This window comes from Rhinolophus hipposideros, assembly GCF_964194185.1.
Source record: "Rhinolophus hipposideros genome assembly, chromosome: 9".
In the NCBI taxonomy this organism is placed as follows: domain Eukaryota; kingdom Metazoa; phylum Chordata; class Mammalia; order Chiroptera; family Rhinolophidae; genus Rhinolophus; species Rhinolophus hipposideros.
In genome coordinates, this window is record NC_138055.1 from 62,493,584 (window position 1) to 62,516,673 (window position 23,090).

The following is a 23,090-nucleotide window of genomic DNA, read 5'->3' on the forward strand; positions in this document are numbered from 1 at the left end:
TTCTTGAATCTGAATGTCCCATTCTTTCCCTAGATTTGGGAAGTTTTCATTCATTATTTCTTCACATATGTTTTCACCCCCTTTCTTCTCCTTTTGGGACTTCCATAATGCATATATTGATCTGATTGATGATGTCCCAGAAGGTTCCTTAAGCTTTCTTCACTCTTTATTGTTTGTTCTTTTTTGTTCCTCTGACTGGATAATTCCAAATGATGTCTTTGAATTTCTTGATTCTTTCTTCTGCTTGATTAAGTATGCTGTTGAACCCATCTAGTGAAGTTTTCAATTTAGTTAAATTATATTTTTCAGCTTCAAAATTTCCGTTTTTAAAAATGTTTTCTCTTTATTGATATTCTCATTTTATTCATGATTGTTTTCCTGAGCTCGTAGAACATATTTGTGACAGTGATTGTGAATTTTTTGTCAGGTGGTTCATATTAAGTTCCTTTAGGTCAGTTTCTGGAGATTTATTTTGTTCCTTTAGTTGGGCCGTATTTCCTTGCTTTCTTCGCATGCCTTGCTACTATGAGTTGGGATATGTGCACTTGAAAACACAGCCACATCTCGCCATCTTTATGGACTATCTTCATGCAGGGGAAGACCTGCAACAGTGAGCTCAGAAAGAGATTCTGGTGTCCTCCCAAACCTGTCCTGTGGATGCATCTTCTCTGGACTTGCCCGTATAAATTGCCAGCTCGAGAGGTTTTGCAGGTTTCTTTTCTCTGGAGCTTGTAACTCTTTGCTCCCTCTGGTGCCTGTCTGCTGTACTGCACGTCCTCTGGAGCAGCAGCAAGCTGTCCAGCTCTGGTTTGTTCTCGGCAGCCTTCACGCATCTAGACTATGTCAGGTCTTGTCAGTGCTCTGAGGAAGGTGCTACAGACACCAGTCCCTGGGGCAGCTCCCTGAGAAACTGGAACATTGGACGCATGCTCCAACTCTTTCCTTCCTCAGAGAGATGAGGAGCTGGGGAATTTCTCCCACTTATTCTGCACTGAGCTGCGGGGAGGGGCAATGGTGAGTGAGTGTGTGCTAGTTTAAACCATTCATTGCCTTTGCTCTCAGCGGCCACCAGCGAGGTGCCCTTATCTTTCAGTGCCTAGATTCAGGCAGGACTGAAACCAGTCCCACTGAATTGGGAATTTTCCCTCGACTGTACCATACTGTGCCAGGTGTTTTCCTACCGGCTTCCATGCAGCTAGTTTCAGGCCTGCTTGGGGTGCAGGACTCTCTTAGCTGATTTCTGAACTTGCTACAAAGGGAATTGGTCTGTGTGTTGTCGAATTTCTGTCTCCATTGGGGAAGGCGGATCTGGGACTTCCTATTCTGTCATCAGACAGAATCATCCCCCTCCCTCCCTTTTTAAAAAAATTTAGAATGTAGTATAGTTCTAAGGCTTCCATCAAGGTTTTGTTGATAATCTCCCTTGATATGCTTATCAGAAAAGAGAACTATGGACTCAGATTTTAACTTAATCCTGACTTACATGTGTTAATAGTTAGCCAAAAGATGTTAAGACAGTGTAATATGATGGAGATTAGGTGTGGATTCAGATTGTAGCATTGTCACGTAGAAGTCTTGTGTCTTGATAAAGTCCCTTCACTTTTCTGTATTGTTTCTGAGTGTGAAAGTGGGAGTTGTATTAATTCCCGTCACAGTTGTTGGGAGACTTAAGTGAGTATATTAAAGTACCTAACTCAGTGCCTGATGATTATAGTAGCTTCCCAGTATGTTTTTATTTCTTTTTCTGTGTTTCCTAACTAATTAAAACAGTGTTACCTGGAGACAGATTCCTATGTAACATACTACAGAATTTGTCTCTCAACCTTGTTTTTTTCTTCGTTTTCAGTTTTGACCTAGATAACAGACAAATTTGTGGACAATGTAATAGCTAATATTGGAGAGCCAAAGCATCAGGATCCAAAAAGATCTTAAAGAAGGAGGGGTTATGATTCTGGGGCGGGCTCTATCTTAAGGGATGGAAGAAGGATTGCTAGATGGGTTGTGGAGGTGGGCAAAGCAGGGATTGGATTGAGTAAACCAAAGGAATATAGACTAAAATATTCCAGGAGGAGGGCATAGCATGTGGGAATCCAAAGCAAGCAAGCATTTCCTTATGAGATACTTGAAAATTGAAAGTCTTTTTTTACTTCTGGTAGTAGGAAAAATTGATCCCAACCAATGCTTCCTCCCTGCCTTCTCTCTCTTTTTTTCCCCAATTAAATCTCTTAGGTGATGGCAAAGATATGTGTTGGCCATAAATTCCTGCAGCAAGATTAACACACATTTTGGAAGAACCAGGAGACTCTTAAAATCTACTGAATACTATATTTGAAGGACTAAAAGGATGGTGGGGTAGGGCTTGGGGACAGGACGAGGCTTGATTGAGCAGTTAGTCTGATAGTTAGCCGAGGGGAGGCCGGGGTTGGTGCAGAAAGATGACTAAGCTCCTGCAACCATTTGATCGATCACAGCTGTGGGTCAGCAAATAGGATTAGGTGAAAAGACGGGACACAGAAACAGGGTTGGGACAAGTTGACGTCTAAGGCAGGCGACTGTAGGGTACAAGAGATTAGTTGTACTAATGACTGACAGCAGAGGAGTTACTGAAAGTACCCATGTGTGAGCTGAGATGGGAACTGCTTGTTTAAATTTAAAAAATGATATTAATGAATTTCAGTCTTAAAATATTTTCGTATCTTTTCCCAGGAATTATTGTATGTTTCTAATTGGATATGATTTCTTTTTTGCTAGATTCAGTAGAATTTATAACGTACACATTTATGAAAGATTTTGGATTGATCGATTCTATTTCTTCAGTAGTTAAGTGAAGTTATTTTGTGTAGAATAGCAATATCCTTTTATATTTAGGTGTGTGTGTGTGTACGTGTGTGTGTGTGAACGTTTTCTTTTTGGAATCTCATTTTCAGTTTTTCAAATGTTGTAAAAAAAGACCTGGTATGGCTTGTCACCACGAAAGATGCAGTTTGGACTGCCACTAAAAGAACATGAAAGAGGAATTTTCCCCAAAAAATAAAGTTTTAAGCGCTCTATAAAAGCTTTTAAGTACTGTTTTTAATAACACTTATTTTTTTCAATATAACTCTAACTCATGCTTATGGTTTAACTCATACAGAAAATAAAAGGAAAAACAGCATTTCCAATTCACTATCTAAGGTTAACCACTCATTTTGGTCCATTTTTCTCTAGTCTTATTTTTTCCCTTAAAATTAGTATCAGTATGTATATATATAAATATTTTTATCTTAAAGTTATGAGCATTTTCCTATGTCATTATTCAGGTTTTTAAAAACTTTTAAAATCACTGGATATTTCTTTATAGGATTGTATTTAAATCATATTGTATTAGTTTGTGGTTTTTCAGTATTATGAAAGCACTCTAATCTTTGCAGATAGTATTTGTTTTCTTCTGATCATTTCCTGAGGAAATATTCCTAGAAAGGAAATTGCATTTTCAAAGAGCATGAACTTTTGCTAATATTTCTGATATATGTTGCCAAATTACTTTCTAATTTGGAATATAGATTTAGTATAGTCTAACCAAAATTGACTATTTTATTTTATCTAAATTCTAGCATAAATATGGAAGAACCTCATTACAAAGCTGGTATCACACAGTGACGCTAAGAGGTATACTGTAAACTTTGTGCTATGGAGAGAGATCTGATGTACATTTCATGTATTTGTCGTGTGATTTCACCAGCAACACAGTCAGGTTTTTGCATTCAAGAGTAAATTAAAGAATGTGTAGAACTCTTGTAGGTATTTCCCCCAACATCTAGTGCATTTTAAGCACAGTATTAGTAAATGTTTGATGGAATAAAATGAGTGAATGAAGTAAGCCTCAGTAAAATTTTATTTTCTTGAATTTGATTCTTTACATTCCACTCTTATTTTATTTCTACTTTCTCCCTCAAAGGAAATTTAAATAAACATAACAGTTAATTTAAATAATTTAATCACTGTTTTTCTAACACCCTCAATGTTTTTCTTGAGCTTTTTATTCATCAATTTTTTGAGACTGAAAGCTTGTCTTGATTCGTGAAAAGTTAAGAGGTCCCTCTGGTGGAACACTTCGGAAATACATAGCATTATATTTTCATGAAAAGACAGGCTTTAAGTTATATGGTGGGAGCTTTGTATGATAACTTTCCAATAGAATGTTGTAATAAATGGTGGTTCATTTCATAGGTCGCTTTTAAAACCTGTTTAATTTTTAAGACAATGACTATCTTTAAGATTTGTGAAGAAAAGTGGGAAAGAAGATAGTTACAAGTGTGCCAAGTTACGGGGCTGGATAGACTTACGGCCTAGCTTGGAATGCCAATCACTGTTAATAAAATTGAATAAAATCGAGTCTTCGTGGAAAAATAAGAGTGCTGAGAAATGAAATGAGGGAGACGTTTCATAATAATTATAATTTAAAAATATAACAGGTCCTGGAATAATGTCGTTTCATTCAATGTCATTTTGTTATAAAGTTGGTGAGAAGCTGTAGGAACTTAACCCTTGTTTATATCAGTTAGCCTGTCGTAAACTTGGTTTGTTATATGTTATTTCACCTGAAGTCACAGAACCTAATGATGACGTTAAGTGAGGACTTAATGTACAATTTATGTTAGTACTTTCTGTATGTTACCTCTTAATATCACAAGGATACAGCGAGGTAGGTGGTATAGACCCGCTTTATAAAGAAACTAAAGCTTTGAGGGGTTTAATGATTCAGTCACCCAGCGAGTAAGTGACGGAACTGGGACTAGAATCAAAGTGCTTGCTCTTCTCACTATACTGTTCAGCTTATTAGCTGGAAGGACTGGCTTCATAACCCCTAACTCCATCTGTCGGGTGGATAAGGGGTAGACTGAATATGGGTTAGCATCTGAAGAAGTGATCAAAGTAGATGCATCTGCATAAATCACGTATTTTTCCCTTGTCCCCACTGAAGGCTACACAGTAGCTAGTCAAAAAGGAAGTCATGATTTAATCCCAGGCCTGCGTGATTCTAAGGACTAGGTGAACGATCAAGTTCCCACTGAATCATTAAGAATTAAATCACATTTACCATTGTATTGATTTCTGAGTGTCGTAGTTAATGTGAAAGGTAGCATCTGATGTGTAGCATATATCACCTCAAAATTAATCAGAACATTCAGTATCTGGAAGGCCACATAGCTGTTATTACCATGTAAGTGATCTACTTTGTGAACTGTCCCCAGTAGGTTTTTAATTTTTCCTTGTATTCTCCTTATACCAGTGTTGTTTTCCCTTCTTACTAATGTTTTGTTGCTTTATTTTTAATGAGCTGAGTCTTTTACAGAAAGAGTATTATTGTTGTACTTTGAAACTAATCCAAATTCAAAGCATCTGACATGAGTTTTAAAATACACGTTTTTGGCCAGTTATTTTGAAAATAAGGTAAATTTGGGATTGGGAATCGTGTGTGTATGTATGCATGCATGCATGCACGCACTCATGTATGCACCTAATGTATTAAGATCGATTTGTTAAAGATTTGGGAAAAAACATGCTTTGAATTTAGAAAGATTGATATGAAACAGTCAGCAGTATGTTGACTGAGCTATTGCCTATAAGTAAATAGTAATAAGTAGTAATAATAATAGTCCTGCTTTAAAAATTAAAAACTTAGTTTCCTCCTTATTATTTTCACCAGTGATTAGAAAATGGGTGTTTTATGAGGCAGAAATGCCTTACTTCAGAGGCTGGCAAATGATAACCTGTGGACCTGTTTTTGTGTGGCCTGCTAGCTGTGGTTTTATGTTTTCAAAGGTTGCTTTAAAAAAAAAAAATGACAGAGACCAGAAATGTATATGGCTACAAAGCTTAAATATTTACTTTGGCGTTTTATTGAAAAAGTTGGCCTACCCCTGTCTTACTTACAGTTTTCCAGGTGGTTACAAAAACAGCATAATAAAACACTTAGACACTTAAAGTAGATGCTGTGTATGCTATAATGATAGCATAAACTGTTTAGCATAGGTCAGAAAAAATTAAACCTTAACTTCTGCAAAAATTCAGTTTTATAATACTGTAGAACTCTATGGACTATGTAGAATATTTGTGGAACTAATGATCTATTTAAGACCTCAGCACCCTGTTAAATCTTTAATGAGGTTTTAAATAAATTATCAATTGTTTTTTGAAAATGTGTACTTATAAATGAATTTTCTGTTTCTATTGTATTACAGATAGTGAGTGGATATCAAGTGATATTAACATGGGAAAGGAAAACAGAAAATGGGAAAATAACAATCGATACCCTTTTCTTAGCCTTATTTTATAACTAGAAATTTTAAGCTCGTTGTTCCTCCATATGCTCAGCTTATTAGAGTGGGTGTCCTTGTTAATTTGAACCATTATATGCATTTTTATGGACAATTAATGAAGACAGTCGTAATATCTTCAGACTTAGAAAATTTTTATATTTCTAATATACAACTAGTAAACTTGGAAATTTATTTGTTTTAACATTATTTGAAACTCGTGTTTATAGTCCAGCTTTCAAAGTTTTATATAGTAAAACACAGATGTTTTAGTAATGCAAAGTAATGCAAAGATGTCATAATATTCTGCTTATTGTAGTAATACAAGCTGAAATACATATATACAATACAGGTAAATATAGCATATATATTTCATTGATTTTTAAAATTTATCTTTGAAGTTTGCTATAGTGTCTGTGTGTTTAAAGGATTAAGTCTTTGAAAGGAACTCAGTGAATACAAAATCCTTTTTAAAACCTATACATTACAAAGAAAAATCAGTGCAATGTCTGCAGCTCTGTGCATAACCCATATTAACCCTGCTTTGTGGGTTTTGAAAGACCTGTATACAGTACTGGCCCCTCATGTACAGGGGATACGTTCGAAGACCCAAAGTGGATGCCGGTAACCTCGGGTACTTCTGAACTCTATATATACAATGTTTTTTCCTTTGCATACATATCTACGATAAAGTTTAATTTATAAATTAAGAACAAGAGAGTAACAACAATAACTAGTAATAAAATAGAACAATTATAACAAGGTACTGTAATAAAAGTTATGTGGATGTAGTCACTCTTTCAGGGCAGCCCTTGCTGAAGTCTTCCTATAGATTGGATGCTTTCAGCCTTAATACGTTGCCATCGGTGAGAAGACCTTTTCTGTTCGCGTCTTTCACCCACAAATCGAATGCTTTTCCATCTTACTAAGCCCATCTTACGCACTGTGGCATCACTGTTGCAGTTTGAGGTGTGACGGTAAAACAAGCATAAATTTATTTTTCCTTCTTCGCAATTTCACAGTTAGGATATTTGTTCTTAGTGTAGATCTTAACAACCTCAGCATACAGTTTTTTGTCTTTCCATATTAAGTCAAGAACTTTCCCCTTTTCACTTAAAGAAAACACTTCACGGCTTCTGTTTGGCACATCCAAATTGCTAGCTAGCATCACTACTCTTACGCTTTAGGGCCATTATTAAGTAAAATAAGGGTTACTTGAGCACAAGCAGTGTGAAACCATGACAGCATATCTGATAAATGAAAAGGCTACTAAGTGTCTAATGGTGGGGAATGTATATAGTACAAATACTCTGGACAAAACGATGATTCACATCCTGGGTGGGGCAGATTGGGGACGCTGTGAGATTTTATCACACTACTTAGAATGGCAGGCAATTTAAAACTTATGAATTGTTTATTGAATTATTTATTTCTGGAATTTTCTACTTAATATTTTTGGACCGTGATTGACTGCAGGTAACTGAAACCAAGGAAAGCAAAACCAAGGATAAGGGGGACGACTGTAGCTTATGCTTTATCTAACCCTATTTCATGCAGTGTAATGAGAAGTATGTTTTCTTGATGCTCATTCATGAGAGCTTTTCTCTAATTTTAGAGCAAGTGAATATGAATTCTGTTTGATTTTTAGTTATACATAAAGTGATTTCTAGTAGTATATTTATACAAAACAGTGATTTCCTGAAATTATTTTTGTAAAATTGTATAACATTTTAAAGCAATATTAAAACTTAAATAAAAATACCTTTTATCATTCTTTTCTAGTTTTTACTCATGAGTCCATATCTCATAGTTATAAATATATATAAATTGAATATTGTAGTTTTACTATTTTAAACATATAGCTATTTAGCTCTCAGCATGATTATTTCTGAATTCATAATATCTCATTGAAATGATCTCATATATAACCATTTCTCAGTTACTAAATATTTATATTGCGTACCAATTTTTTTGATGTTAATAAATAATGCTGAAATATTTACCCTTTTTTTATTTTTAATAGCAGATAGCCTGTAGTTATCTTCACCGTCTGAAAAATCCTGGTAGTATTTAAACATAAGTAATAATGCCTAGCAGGATTACTTCTGCTTCATAAAACTTTTTATTACATTATCAAATTTGATATGTTAAAATTACTTACCAATTTCATATTACAAAGTAAATTGTACTGATCAAATGAAAACCTTGTAATGTCCAGTGTTGTATAAGAATCTTTTGATAAGATGCAATAGCTACCGTGTTTCCCTGAAAATAAGACCTAGCTGGACAATCAGCTCTAATGCATCTTTTGCAGCAAAAATTAATATAAGACCCGGTCTTATTTTAGTATAAGACTGAGCCTTTGTAATATATATAATGTAATATAATTAATATAATACTGGGTCTTATGTTAATTGTTGCTCCAAAAGATGCATTAGAGCTGATGCTCCGGCTAGGTCTTATTTTCGGGGAAATACGGTACATACAGCAGTTTTTAAACTCTCTGGTTTCAGGACCGTTTCTCACCTAAAATTACTGCAGACCCTAAATGGCTTTTGTTTGTGGGAGATACACACACAGGCGCACACACACACACACACATGCGCACTCACGCACATATTTAGATACACATTTACCATGCTAGAAATTAAAATAAAAAATATAAATTTACTTAAGGTAAGAATAATGAAGTTACTGAGTTTACTGGCTTACTTCATTATTTGTTAATGTGATGTATTTTTATGAAGAATAACTATTTTCCAAAATAAAAAATTTAGTGAGAAGTAGCATTGTTTTACATTTTTGCAAAGCACTTTAATGTTTAGCTTAATAAAAAGCAACTAGATTCTCATATGTGTTTCTGCATTCTGCATTCAATCTGTTGTGATGTTGTTTTGGTTGAAATATATCAATAAAAATTAGCCCTACACAGCTATGTAGTCAAAACAGGGAAAAGCACTTTAAGACAATTGTAGATATTCTTTGATACTGCACTAAAACTCTACAAGTAGTAGTTTCTTAATGATTAGTCACAATATAGAATTTGAAATCATATCACTGAACTTTTTCATAGTCTCTAAAGTTCTGGGGTCTGTTTTGTACTAGAATAACTCTTTTACCCATGCAATGTTTTATAGCTCATGCATTGATCATTTGGAAAATATTAATTTACTGGTTATGCAGATCTTCCACATATTGACACGTTTGATTACACTTCATATGCTGCCCCCAGAAATTATATTCAGTAATGTCACATCAATCTCATTGCAAAGGTTTTCGAGTATTGTGAAGCTATAGAGCTCATAGTAATGGATGCAAGTTTTTCAAAATTCTACTTATCACTTGAAGCTTGAATTTTATCATTGGTAATACAGTTAGTTGTTTTTCTTGAGTTTACTTCATTCACTTGTTGAGAAAATGTCTGTGAAACAGTCAAGTCTGAATAGCTTGTAATTTGTTCATCTAGAAATAGTGTTCCATATAATCAATAATGTTGTAAAGATTTTGTAGGATATCCGATGAACACTTGTCTTATTAGGGAGACAACTTCAGGGACGGTGTAGATGCCGGACCACTGCGCTATACACCTGAAACTGAATATTACTGAATGTCAACTATAATTTAATATATATGTAGTCACAGGAGGTGGAGTACAGCATAGGGAATAGAGTCAGTGGAATTGTAACAGCTCTATACGATGTCAGAGGGGTAGTAGATTGGGGGAGAGAGCTATCACTTTGTGAGGGGTGTAAATGTCTAACTGTTTCATTGTTTTGTACACCTGAAACTAATTTAAAAAAATATTTTTAAACTGAAAAAATAGTGTTCCATAAAAAAAGTAGTTAATTCATTCTTATGATGATACTTAAAAAACAAAGTTTGAAAAACCCAACCCAAATCTGTAAATGTAAAAACCAAAAAGAGAACATAGCAGAATATTAATAGTGGTTATCATAAGGTATTAAGGAAATGATGACTTTTTTCCTTTTATTTTTCTGTAATGAATAATACAGTTATACTATATAGTTTAAAGTGTTATATAACGTATGTTAATTATAGGGTAGTTTACATGTAGAGTCACATGAATGTGAATTGTTGAGTATATTTAATTATGTTCTGTTTTTCTTATTAGGATTTAGGTCCTGAATATGAAGGTATATTTAACACCTCATTGCAGTGGATTTTCGAGAATGGAAAAGATGTTGGAATAAGGTAAAGGATTTGATTTCCACTTTGATCATTTTGTAATATAAGAATAGCATATTTTGCCTCTAAACTCTTCCTTAATTACTTTTAAATAGGTGTGTTGGTTATGGCCCTGAGGAAGAATTGAAAAATATAACTGATGTGCAGTTTTTACAATCCACAAGACCACAGATGTCGTTCTGGTGTCGTTTTCGACGAGCTTTTATTACTGTCACCCACAGGTTATTGTTATTATGTTTAGGTAAGTTGTTAGGATGAGAAAGAAGATCACATTGTAGTCTAGAATTTTTATGTCTGTGTTTCATCAAATGCCAGGATTGAGAATTTACTTCTGTGATAGTTGCCATTATGAATCACATCCAGGAGTCTCCACTAAGGTATAATAATATTGAAGGTTTTTGTAATGTCAGTATCAATCTAAAAACTTAGAAAACAGGGAAGGTGGGAAGAAAACTATGTAATACGTATGTCGAGGAAAAAGCAGGTATAGTGCATAGATAGAAATCTCCTTCAGAAAACGGAACAGGAAAATATAAAAATTAAGCTTAGTTTTTAAGTAATAAAATATTATAAATTAAGTTCATTAAAATTATTTTTAATTTGAAAAATATTGTTTGCCTGAATTAAAATTTTCATTTAGATTTCTAGATTTTATATGAGTGTTTGATTAATAATAGTAATTTAGGAGACTTTTTTCCTGTCCAAATCCTTTAAAAACAATTTACTTAAAAAAGTAAGGTGTAGTATGTTTACAGTCTCATGAGACTCACTTTTCTAGTAGTAGTTTAATGCTGCAAAGGAAAATGCGTGAAACACAGTTATTTTGTTTTCAAAATGATAGTTAAATTTAAATGTTCAGTTGTCAATATAATGGAAGAAATGGTTTTATAGAGTGATTAAATGAAACTCTGGGTTATGTTTAATATTAAATTTTTCTGTGTAGTTTTAATTATGTAGCTAATTCAACCCACTGTTTTGAAGGCTCATTCCATTATCCGATTATGGCAGTTAAAATAATCATTGTAGAAACTGTGATAAATTTTCTTCCTTTCTTTTTTTTTTTTTTTGCAATGAATGTTATTGATTGCCATTGACCACAATTTTTAAAACACAAAATGTATAAATATTGCAGGTGTAGTGATGGTTTGTGTCGTTCTGCGTTACATGAAATATCGCTGGACAAAAGAGGAAGAGGAAACAAGGCAGATGTATGATATGGTGGTAAAGATTATAGGTATAGTATTTATAAAAATCTAAGCTATTCTAGACGAGTCATTATGTAATAAACTACAACATGATGTCCAGGGATTGATTCATTTGTAAATTTGTTTATTTTCAGATGTTTTACGAAGTCATAATGAAGCTTGCCAGGAAAATAAAGATTTACAACCTTACATGCCTATTCCACACGTGCGAGATTCCTTAATACAGCCTCATGACAGGTGTGTTCATAGCATTGTGAATTGAAGTAAATCAGAATGTTGGTGTTTTCTATAGTTGTGAAAATTATATTGAGAGTTGTGACTCTTCAGATAGACCTGTTTTACAGTACAGGCTTTATTTTTGTACTTTAAACTTTCCTTTCTTTCTAAATCCTCTTCTACCCTCCTGATTTTGAGTGGTGAAATAGACAGCTGTATTTCTAAATCGCGTTCCTGTACATTGTTGATTCTTTGTTGTGAATCTCTAATTTTTTAAAACTTGTTCTTGATAAGGAAAGAGACAGGTAATAGCCAGCGATGTTTTACTAGTAATGTTTTTAAATATTTTATTTTGTTAACAAAACTTTTTAAATAAAGAACTGAAGAACTTGAAAATAAAAGATGATGCCATATGCTAAAGCAGCATTCTTAACCTTAGCAACATATCAGGATCACTAGTGGAGGTTTTTTTGGGGGAAAAAATTCTGATATTTATGCTCCACCTCTGGAGATCAAAATTCAGTAAATCTGAGGTGAGATTCAAACATCTAAATCATTTTTGAAAAACTTAATAAAATTTTGCCAGTGTTAAGTCTATTAACATAGAAGTCCCATGGATTCTAAAGGCGGTTCCAGAAGACGATCTGAAGTAGTGTTTTGTACAGTGGTGTGATTGTTGAAATAAAGTGTACAGGTTTCCAAAACATTGCTTCAAGGAAGATAGAATTGCTTTTTGGATTGTATAAATATTGGTATGTTTGCTTAAAACATCCTGGCAATGTTTTTCCAATACTACTTGCTTGTGTAACACTATATGATGGACGTACGAGTATGTAGGCATGAATATGTTTATTTGGTTAGTCTATAGATCAATTCTGTCATGCCGCCTCTACTTATCTGAATACTAAATTTGAATGTTAATAATAGAAATCAGCACAAATTTGAGTATAAAACATTAAAAAGTAAAATATTATTTAAATTTGGCCTTACAGTTAATTAAAAAAAAAACCTCCGTAAGCAGTGATAAGAACAGCCAGAGTTAACAATAACCACTACCTTCAATTATTAACATTTGGAAAAGATCACAATCCAAGATGATAAATTTGTCATTTTGTTCACATAAAAGGAAAAAAATGAAGAAAGTCTGGGATAGAGCTGTTGACTTCCTTGCTGCTAACGAGTCTAGAGTTCGCACCGAAACACGAAGACTAGGTGGTGTAGATTTTCTGGTTTGGCGGTGGATCCAGCATTCTGCATCCTGTGACAAGATATTAGTAATACCTTCCAAAGTATGGCAAGGTCAAGGTATGTATTCTTAAACAACAGAAAACACAAGTGTAAATTTTTTTCTAATAGTTTTCAATTACAATAGTCTTATGTTGTTTAAAGTAAGATAGTACAATTGAAAGGTGTGTGAAGGCAAAGCTCCCCTCTCAGTTTCATGCCATAGACGAAAACAGTGTTGGCATCTTAGATATCCTTCCACTTTTCTACTGGCTAACATAAACTGAAATGGCTTACTTTTGCTCTAATAGAATACTATTTACCTTACTTTGATTTTTTTTTCCTTTCACTTGACAAAGCAACTTAGTTATTATAGATTTAGCTTCATGCTTTTCCCCTAATTCTTTAATGCAAGTAAGACACATATAACTTACGTTTTATATATGTGTGTAAAACATTTATAAGTAGAATCATAACTTTTTAACCTCTCTTTTTTCCAGTTTTTACTTGCTTATTTCTTACTGAGATGTTCCACTTGCATATCTCCCATGCCAGGTAGCTTTTGTGGGTATCCATATTTTTTTAAATGCTTGCATAATTGCAAAACATACGTACGTGTAAGCATATAGGAGAGTTTGATGGTTGCCTTATGTACCCAAACCTCTACTAGTGATAACTGTTACCTCACTGAAATTTTTTTGGATTCTAATGGTTAGATGCAAAATGAAAATCTCATGCTCAATAATGTGCATTTCAGGACTAGTAGTGAGTTGAGTTTCTTTTAATCTTGTTGGTTAAAAACATATTTATGAATGTTTGCTAAACATAGCGTTTATGGGAATGATAAGTAAATTATTTTGAAATTGAAATAAAATAAGGTTTAATCACACCATTTTTTCTCTAATTTTCACTTTCAAAGAGCTTGAATAATAAGCTTATATAATCATGGCATAAATATGAAGCTTTGATGTTGCCAAAGATAACACTAAACAGTAAACTGTTTGCTGTAAAGGGTGTATACGGAAGGGGCCTAAGAAACTGGAACCAGAGAATTCAGAGCCAGTCAAATCTGATTACCTTAGAGCCTGATTATAAATGGGTATGGAGTCTTAGCCTGATGTCTTCATAGAACAACAGTTGGTACTCATGTATGCGTTTGAAGTTCTAGAAAAGGCCATTACTTTGTTCATGTGCTTTTCTTTATCATTGTAGTTTGTTTTATTTTTAAAATGTGAGATTTGCAAGATGACTCTAAAGACAATTTCTTGACCTAGGTATAATCCATATTGTCCTTACAAGTTAGTACTGGTACAATTTACTTCAAGTGTGTTGCATTGGATGCTCTATAAATTCTAGAATTTAAAACGTCAGACTATTATTTTTACTTTATTATCTTCTTTAGATGGGACTGTTCAAGTGTGATAAAATACAACGTTGTTTTTTTTTTAACTTTCATTTAAGTGTGTTTTTCCAGGACCCATTAGCTCCAAGTCAAGTGGTTGTTTTAATCTAGTTGTGGAGGGCGCAGCTCACAGTGGCCCGTGTGGGGATCGAACCAGCAACCCTGTTAAGGGCACCACGCTCTAACCAACTGAGCTAACAGGCCTCCCCAATAAAATACAACTTTGTCAGTTACAGTAGTGGTAATGTTCAACATGAATTGAAATATTTTGAAAGTGTCCTGCTACTTTTTATATTAGCATTTCATCAACGTTTCAGGGCATTAAATGTTTATAAACTATATGCCAAGTTGCGAAGTACTGATCAGGCTTAATTAGGATATTTCTAAATGGACCATGTAAAGAATAGTAAATTTAATCTCCCTTTATTTGACAGTCCTTGATAAACAGTTACAGTGATCAGGGGTTCCTGAACCTACAAAGGAATTAAGAATAAATAAAACACCTGTTACTTAGTTAGCAAACACCTATTACTTAGTTAGAAAAAACTGTAATGGTTGAGGTAATTTTAGCCTGAAGGCAGGAAATCCTAAGGTAGAACCTAGTAGCTATTTGAAGTATACTGGTTCAGTTTTTGGTTGGTTGTGATGATAAAGCAAATGTCTATAGACTTGTAGCAAGAGAGATTTGAGTTTTTTTAAGAATTTAATCAAAATGATAATTGGTACAGGAGGCTAATAAGTTGTTGGAATCTTTTGCCTCATTTAAGAACATATAGCTCTAATATAGAGAGAATTGAGTTTTAACATTATTTATATTTTTATTCCATTAAATGTATAGTCTATCTAAATATAACTAAATGACTCTGATTTAGCTTTTTAAAAGTATCAATACATAAAATAAGTTTGCTTTCATTTAAATAGATCTGAACACAATGTGCTATATAAATATGGCTGTATACTGAGGGCTTTTGGTGGCTTAGGTAAAAAGATAGTTTAACTTATTAACAAGGTTAATGTTTTTCCTGTTATAAATTCGGTGGTTTAATTAAAAGGTACATGCCTGGAGGGTTGATAATTATAATAGTCTTTTGTATTAACTACCACTACAAGCTGTTGTCATTTAATATTATTTTTCCCAAGTAATTTTTAAGTGATCTACCATTGAATGTTTACTTCAAGTACTAGAAGATAGTTATATATAAATTAGATGATTATGTAATAGTATTTCTAAAGGTAATTTAAAGCACCAGTTGAAAATCAAACAATACTTGCTGGGCAGCCAGAACATTATTTATGCTTCTGACAGATGTAGAATTTGGAATAAACAGCATTCATTTGAAGGATCCAAATGTAGTTCCTGAGGTGTTTGAAATGTTTCATTCACCAACTACAGCATTTCTACTTATCCCAGGAGCTGATTACAGTTGAGTTAGGGAGACAAAGCATCTATTTTAAATATCAGTTAGATCTTTGGGACTACTTTTTGACTAGAATTGGGCAGGAATTGTTTCTCCCAAATCTGTTATTTTGTGGAAAGTTGGGTCTAGACTAGACTAAAGTGTTGTGAATGCTTTTGTGTTCTCTGGCTCATCCCCGGAGGCCCACTCTGGTATTAGATTTTCAAGGAAGTTAGATTGCTTTCAGCTAAAAGGTCATTTTAGAACAGAACCTCTACGCTATTAGAAAAGTCTGGAAGGTACTAAAGGTTCACAGACATTATCAATGTGGAGTTTGGCAAAGATTTTCCATGTCCAATGACCATTTCTCGTCTCCATATTAGGCACTGTTTGGGAACATCACACCCCAGCGTTTCTTATCTCTAGATCCTTCTGAAGTCTTTAATTGATATACTCTGGTCTTTAGTCATAAACTCATCCTTTCAACTTTGCTGATATATATAATCTCCCCAGAATCTCAGTTCTTCAGTGCACCCACTTTCTCCAATTCTTCAGCCTTCCTCCTATCTTTACTTTTCCTATGCATCTTAGTTCCCAGTATCCATCTTTTCAGTCACTCTCTTGCTAGTTCCCTTCAGTCTTTACCTATCCTTCATCTTACCCTGGTAAATTCCAATCAAGGATGAAACTCTTTTATCGATGCTTATTTCTGTGCAAGTGGCTGAATGTAGAAGGAGGAAGTCATGCAACTTGTTCCCTGGCATCTTCATAAATAGTTAACTTCAATTCGGCCCTCAGCACTACCAGACTTTCATGTTCTTACCATATTTTACAAGTCACTTCACTTTTCTGTTCTACTCAATAACAGTTTTAGATTTCTCCTCTTTTCAAACCTTTGCCCTTCTCCTAATTCTCAGCTGACGACTCAAATAGAAGAAATGAGATTGTACCTGCCTCAAATTTCCACCACAAGACCCATAAAATTATCCAAATCCACATTCATCCTGACCTTCTGTTGCAATTGAGCAGCTGTCTCGTTTAACAAAGACCCAAGCCCTTCCCTCGAGTCTTTTCAGGTAGTATCTTCCCTTGCTGTGTTTTTAATCCCTGCCTCTATTGCATCTTTTCATCAGCACTTAAACCTGCTGATCGTAAGGCTTGTGGCGAGATAATGAGGCTAGTCAGGCGGGTTGAGAAAAGTGAATTGACCAAGTTCCTCTTTGCCTCAGGGGCTAGGTACAGCTATCATCTTTGCTTGAAATGTCTTTTACACCTCTCTTCCCTCTGCCTATTTTTATTTATTCTTTAGGTCCCAGCATAAATTTCATTTCCTTGGTGACGTGTTATCTGATACTCCCAGACTGAAGCTTAAGTTACTTTGACAGCTTTCTGTACTCTTCTTCCTTGACTTATCACAACTATTAATGTTATTTCTTGGATGACACTGTCTCCACTACTAAACTGTAAACTCCGTGAGAGCAGTGGCCCTGTCTTACTCACCTTAGCATCCAGGTGTCTGGCTCAGAGTAAAAGGGTGTAGTGAATATTTTTTGAATGAACTGAATGACTGAATAACTTTTCAACAAAATAGAACAATGGCAAATAGTAAAACTAATTTGCTTTTTATAGCATTTCATTTAGATAGAAGAAATTCACCACCAAATAGTTTGACACCATGTCTGAAGATCCGAAATATGTTTGATCCAGTTATGTAAGTATTATCAGGGGCATATGTAATTTTTATATGGATTATTTGGCTGAAAATGCATGATATTCTTATAATTCTATGTCTGCAATTGAAAAATCTCCATTACTTCTGAATCTCTAACGATGGAAGTGTCATGATTTCTTCCTTTCTTCTCTTTTGTTACATTCCAAGCGACCATTTGGCCAAAAGACACAGATGTATAATGATTTGTAAAACTTTCATAAATCTTGGTATTTATTGTGAATCCCCACAGTAGATAAATGTTTGAGTCAATTGAATGGCACACATGATGACAAACAGTACGCTTTATTAAATGTGTAAGTCATGTCTGCCAACATTCTTTATCTCAGTAGGCAATCGATATAAAAAATATCTGCTATTTTTAAATTTCCAATCTCTAATTGTAAAAATTCTCTACAAAGATGTACATACCTTCCCTTCTACAAGCCCTGTCCATTTGTCTGTGTAATATTTGAGAAACTTTTCTGTCTACGTAATTACAGCAGCACATGCATTCAGAGAATAGCACTGTCTTAAGTTATTGCCTTAGAATCCATAATATTTTACATATAGGCTGTAATAATCTTTAGAATTTGCTTCCTAGAGGCGACTGCTTATCTGTCCAATATGACAAATTCTGTTTTTAAAAAATCCTCAGTGGAAATTGTTTACATATAAAAAATACCCATAAGTCCTACCTAATGACTCATTTATTTCAAGAAATAGTTGATATGATGAGATTCCAAATAAGTAACAGCAAAGTCAGAAATGTGGAGAAGAACTGTCAGTATGTACACACATAGCCTCCATTTTTGCAGAGATAGAAACAATTAGCTAAGTGGTAATCCCTCTTTTGGGAATCTTACCTCATTCCTTAGGGGTTAGGAAATCAATGCCAGCCCAGTATTTTATTACCTAAGATGAAGACTTACCATTTAAAGTGTAGCTGCCTTGCCCCCATGATCTGTATCTCATAAGTAAAACACATGCGCATTACTGCAGCAGGAACTCTTAAAGCTCTCTTCGTAGAGAGGTGACTATTTGTGCAAAATGTTTGTCCTGTATCTTTCATTATTTTGGAGAAGAGAAGCTCCGAATACACTATAGGAGGTCCTCAAATAATGTTCGTCCAGTGTTATTTCGTTACACTGAGGGTATGTGTAGGACCTTAACTCTTGTTTATGTCAGTTAACCTCTGGTAAAATTGGTTTTGTTATATGTCATTTCACTTACAGTCGCAGAACCTATCGACGATATTAAGTGAGGACTTAACTGTATTTACTAACATTTTTCCTTAAATTTGTGAATTTGATAATATTATTAAAAATAAAATAATTTTTATCAGCTTACTACAACTCACTATAAAGTGCTTATTAACACGTGTGCAGAAAGAAAATGAAAGAACTATAGGTATGTAGGATTTTAAACAAAAATGACCGCACATTTATTCTGCTTCTGCTATGAGAGGCTAATCCGTCATTGCCTCAGCTCTGCGCGTTCTTATACTGGAAAGAGAGAACAGCTGAGACTTCCAAATGCTAATATTTTTTAAAATCTACTGCAAGGAACAAGCATTTATTTAGTACTACGTTTAACAACATGTAGTTTTTAAACTGTCCCCATCTAGTAGGATATATATGTTGTAAGACACAATAAAGACTTCTTACTGAGTAGGCACATGGTTGTTGATTTTTGTTTTCATTAATTTTTAGGGAAATAGGGGATCAGTGGCATTTGGCAATTCAAGAAGCAATTTTAGAAAAATGCTGTGATAATGATGGCATTGTTCATATTGCAGTAGACAAAAATTCACGTGAGGTAAAGTAACTTTTACTATTGAATTCTACAGTTTGGATTTGTTGCTGTTAAACTAAGACTATTCTTTTTTTTTTTTTTTTAATATCACAGGGTTGTGTATATGTTAAATGTCTGTCTCCAGAGTATGCTGGTAAAGCTTTTAAGGCATTGCATGGCTCTTGGTTTGATGGTAAGAAATTTGAGTATTATAAACATTTTGAAAAGATATATTATGGCTTACTACTTAAACTAGATCAGATTTTAAGTTAAAGAATTTTAGGTTCACATTTTTAGAGTAATAATTTGAGCTGGTCTTATTTGCAATTTGTATTTATGTGTTTTTTTACCACAGTTTTTCTATAAATATTAAGCACATTCTTACAGATCTAAAATATTGTTTTTATCTTACAACAGGGAAATTGGTTACAGTAAAATATTTACGACTAGATAGATATCACCATCGCTTTCCCCAAGCTCTTACTTGCAACACTCCCTTGAAGCCATCAAATAAACATATGAACTCTATGTCTCATCTTCGTCTTCGGACTGGCCTACCCAATTCTCAAGGAGGTTCCTGAAAAGCCTTTCTTCCACTCCTAGGACTGTTACTTACAATAGGAAAATTCCTGTTTGGCTTCCTGTCTTCCTTTTTAAATGCTTTTTGTATGTAATATTTTTATTGAATTCAGCTCTGTTTGAACGTTCCAGAAATCTTAAGGTTCCAAAGGGACTTAGCAGTGAGGCAGCAATGCTGAGTAGATAAATAATTGTTTCACTCAGTTTTTGGAGCTCAGTTAAGCCAGTGCATTTAGAGTTTTGCATGAGGAACATTGACTTTATTAAGCATTTTCAGATGTGGTGGTTGTATTTTTGCACCAAGAAGTGTTTTGATAACCACACAAAAGCATGGTGAAGAGGCTTGTATTTCTATCATTTCCTGTGAACTAATGTTGTGAATTTTTGTATACGGTCACCTGCATAGTTCCTTACAGGCTAATGTGGTAAAACTGTTCATTTCCCAATTTAACCTTAGGTTTCTGTTGCTTGTAAGAGATTTATTTGCTACAGCTGGAACATGGGACAACTAATTTGGGTTTAGTGGTTACATATAAGTGGATGTACATGTACTTAAACTGGCCTATGTATATATGTGTAAATGGTGGTGGTGGCGAAAGCAGTCCTGTTTTGTGAGTATGTCTGCATTAAAGCAGTAAAATAAGCTTCCTATTTTATTCATAATCTAATGTGTATATATATGTACATGTATATATGTGTGTATGTGTATATGTGTGTGTATTTATATGTGTATACACAGATGTGTATACATACACACACATATATGTACCTATGGCTGTACTATCACATAGATCAAACAGCCAAACACCTGGAAGTATTCGATACAAGTTTCAAATATCTTTTATAGGTTTTATATAAAATGTCTTGAAAATGATTTTGTGTGAAAGTTTCGATATCAGTTGTAATGGATTCAAATTTATGTGAGCAATAAAGAAACAATTGGCAGATATTGGAAAAGTATTTTGTGAAAAGGTGTATTTATTATAAATACTAGGGCTATGATATAGTACCATTGGGATTAAGTAATTTCCCAATCTATTTATAATTTAATGAAACGTTAGCTCCCCTGTTATATGTCAATTTTAAAGCAGGGCACATTGTTTCAGCAAAATGTGTATTTGAAAAATTATATTTACAGTTTTGGGTCATGAAAGTTTGCTGTATAGTAAATGCACGAGTGGCCATTGCTTTGTGCCTCGGTATTTACTTTGTTTCAGTAAAGTTACTTTATTACTGTTTATTATTTCAGATTAAAATAGTTGTGGAGCAAAGTTTACTTGTAACAACTGGCTTTTAAAAAAATAACCTGTTGATATATCATTGTCGGTCCAAATGAATATGTGAAACAGCTGGCATTGTACCAATTTTGATTTTGTTTAAAGCTCAGTTTCCTTTTGGTTTTAATTGTATATATGTTGGGTTTGCAGCATGAACTTGCACAGATAATGCACGTTTTCTGGTTAAGTAAACATGATGCACACTGTTCTGTAACAGAAAACCCTATTGTGCCTTACCTATGTGCTTTTGTGGGCACCATGTTTATGAAGAATAAGAAAATGATTTTGTTATCTGAAGAGAATAAATTTTAAATTCTCAGTTTGTCTCAGATGCTAAAGTGTGAAAATATAAATATATATAATATATAAAATAATCTTTCTGTATTTTATGTGCATCATAGTGATTTATCTGAGCTTAGTGACTCCCATCTTGTGACCTGTTGCAAGAGTGAATGTAAAAAATAGTTGTAGCATTTTTAAAAGGTCACCTTTTGATGCAGCTGCATCTTTATCTTGCTTCTAAAACATATTTCATGTAAACATTGTACATTTATTATTGTAATATATACTATTATGCAGCTTATTTTACCTGAAACTGTTAAGCCGACCAAGATCCCTCCCTGCGAGACAGATGGGAATATGTATAATAACTAGATATTTGAGAAGTTCTGAAATTTGATGTAATCTGTTACTTGTCCTGTTACAAAAAGGAAAAAAATTAAAAATTTATTAGGTTTTTTTAAATGCGTCTTGGCTTTTAAAAAAACTTTTTAAGTGCCCCGTGTCTTTGTTTTTTTTACCAGTGAAAGTAGGTGCTTTATTTAAAATCTTTTGGAGAATCTGTAAATACACATGTATTTAAAGGTGGATCAAGACCCTAACGGTAATTTTGACTATCCATTCCTCCTCGTCTTACTTTTCTTTATGAAAACATCTTTGTCTGACTCTTTACGTGTTTGAATCAAAATGGGCAAGAATGTAATTCAATTGCACCACTACAGCACTGTTTAGTTTAGGTAGACTTTTTTTCTAGCAAGACTTTCTCAGAAAAGGAAGCCATTCTTTTTTACACATTCTGCGTGAAACTCCTTATCTCATCATAAACAATTAGTTTATGGGCTAGCTATTTTTAGTAGCATTGGTTTAGATTTTTTGGTGGTTTAATGAAGTGCAAAGAAGACTTGATTAGTCAGTCAATTGGTAGACTTAGCACATTATGTATTAGGGATGCAAGGATTTTGAAAAAGACATGGCCCACTCAAGATGGTCACAGTCTAGAGGAAGAACATAGGGCAGGTAAGTTAAAAGATGGCGTGGAAAACAGTGAGAGAAAGAAGTGGATGAAATTCTGGAACAGAAGCACCTATGTATCTTAGAGATGGAGAAGACATCAGGGCAGATGAGGTAACAGCGGAACCATATTTTAATTCAAACTCTCCCTAATTAGCATAGATACTAATGATAAGTCTCCTTTCCTTTGAGTTCTCAGGGGAGCTTCTTATGATGAGATCATAAAAACTAATGTACAGAACCTGAGTTATTACGCAGTCTATTTTCATACTCATTGGTCTATGGATTCCTAAATGTCTTGTGACTATTGAAGCCTGATTTAGACTTTGTTATATTTTCTTTGTGTGGTATTCACTGTTTGGATAATAAGCTGTGATTTCCAGGTGAACAATGTTTTGATGTATTGTGTGCCCAGAACACTTCCTTTAATATGACGGGCATTGCAGTTGGCACTTCCTGCTCCTGGGAACATCCCTTTACTGTAGGTCGCCTA

At 34.0% G+C, this 23,090-nt stretch overlaps 1 protein-coding gene across 2 annotated transcripts in view; it reads left to right on the plus strand.

Annotated features, from left to right (window-relative positions):
* LEMD3 (LEM domain containing 3) overlaps positions 1-22,047 on the plus strand; it is a 59,685-nt gene extending 37,638 nt beyond the window's left edge. For both annotated transcript variants that reach the window (XM_081061545.1, XM_081061546.1), the window contains exons 5-13: positions 10,432-10,511; positions 10,601-10,746; positions 11,638-11,739; positions 11,845-11,947; positions 13,053-13,231; positions 17,579-17,660; positions 19,370-19,475; positions 19,566-19,644; positions 19,869-22,047. In XM_081061545.1, coding sequence (XP_080917671.1) covers positions 10,432-10,511; positions 10,601-10,746; positions 11,638-11,739; positions 11,845-11,947; positions 13,053-13,231; positions 17,579-17,660; positions 19,370-19,475; positions 19,566-19,644; positions 19,869-20,032 — 1,041 coding nt within the window. In that variant the 3' untranslated portion in view covers positions 20,033-22,047. The remainder of the gene's footprint in view (positions 1-10,431; positions 10,512-10,600; positions 10,747-11,637; positions 11,740-11,844; positions 11,948-13,052; positions 13,232-17,578; positions 17,661-19,369; positions 19,476-19,565; positions 19,645-19,868) is intronic.
* The last annotated feature ends 1,043 nt before the right edge of the window (positions 22,048-23,090 follow it).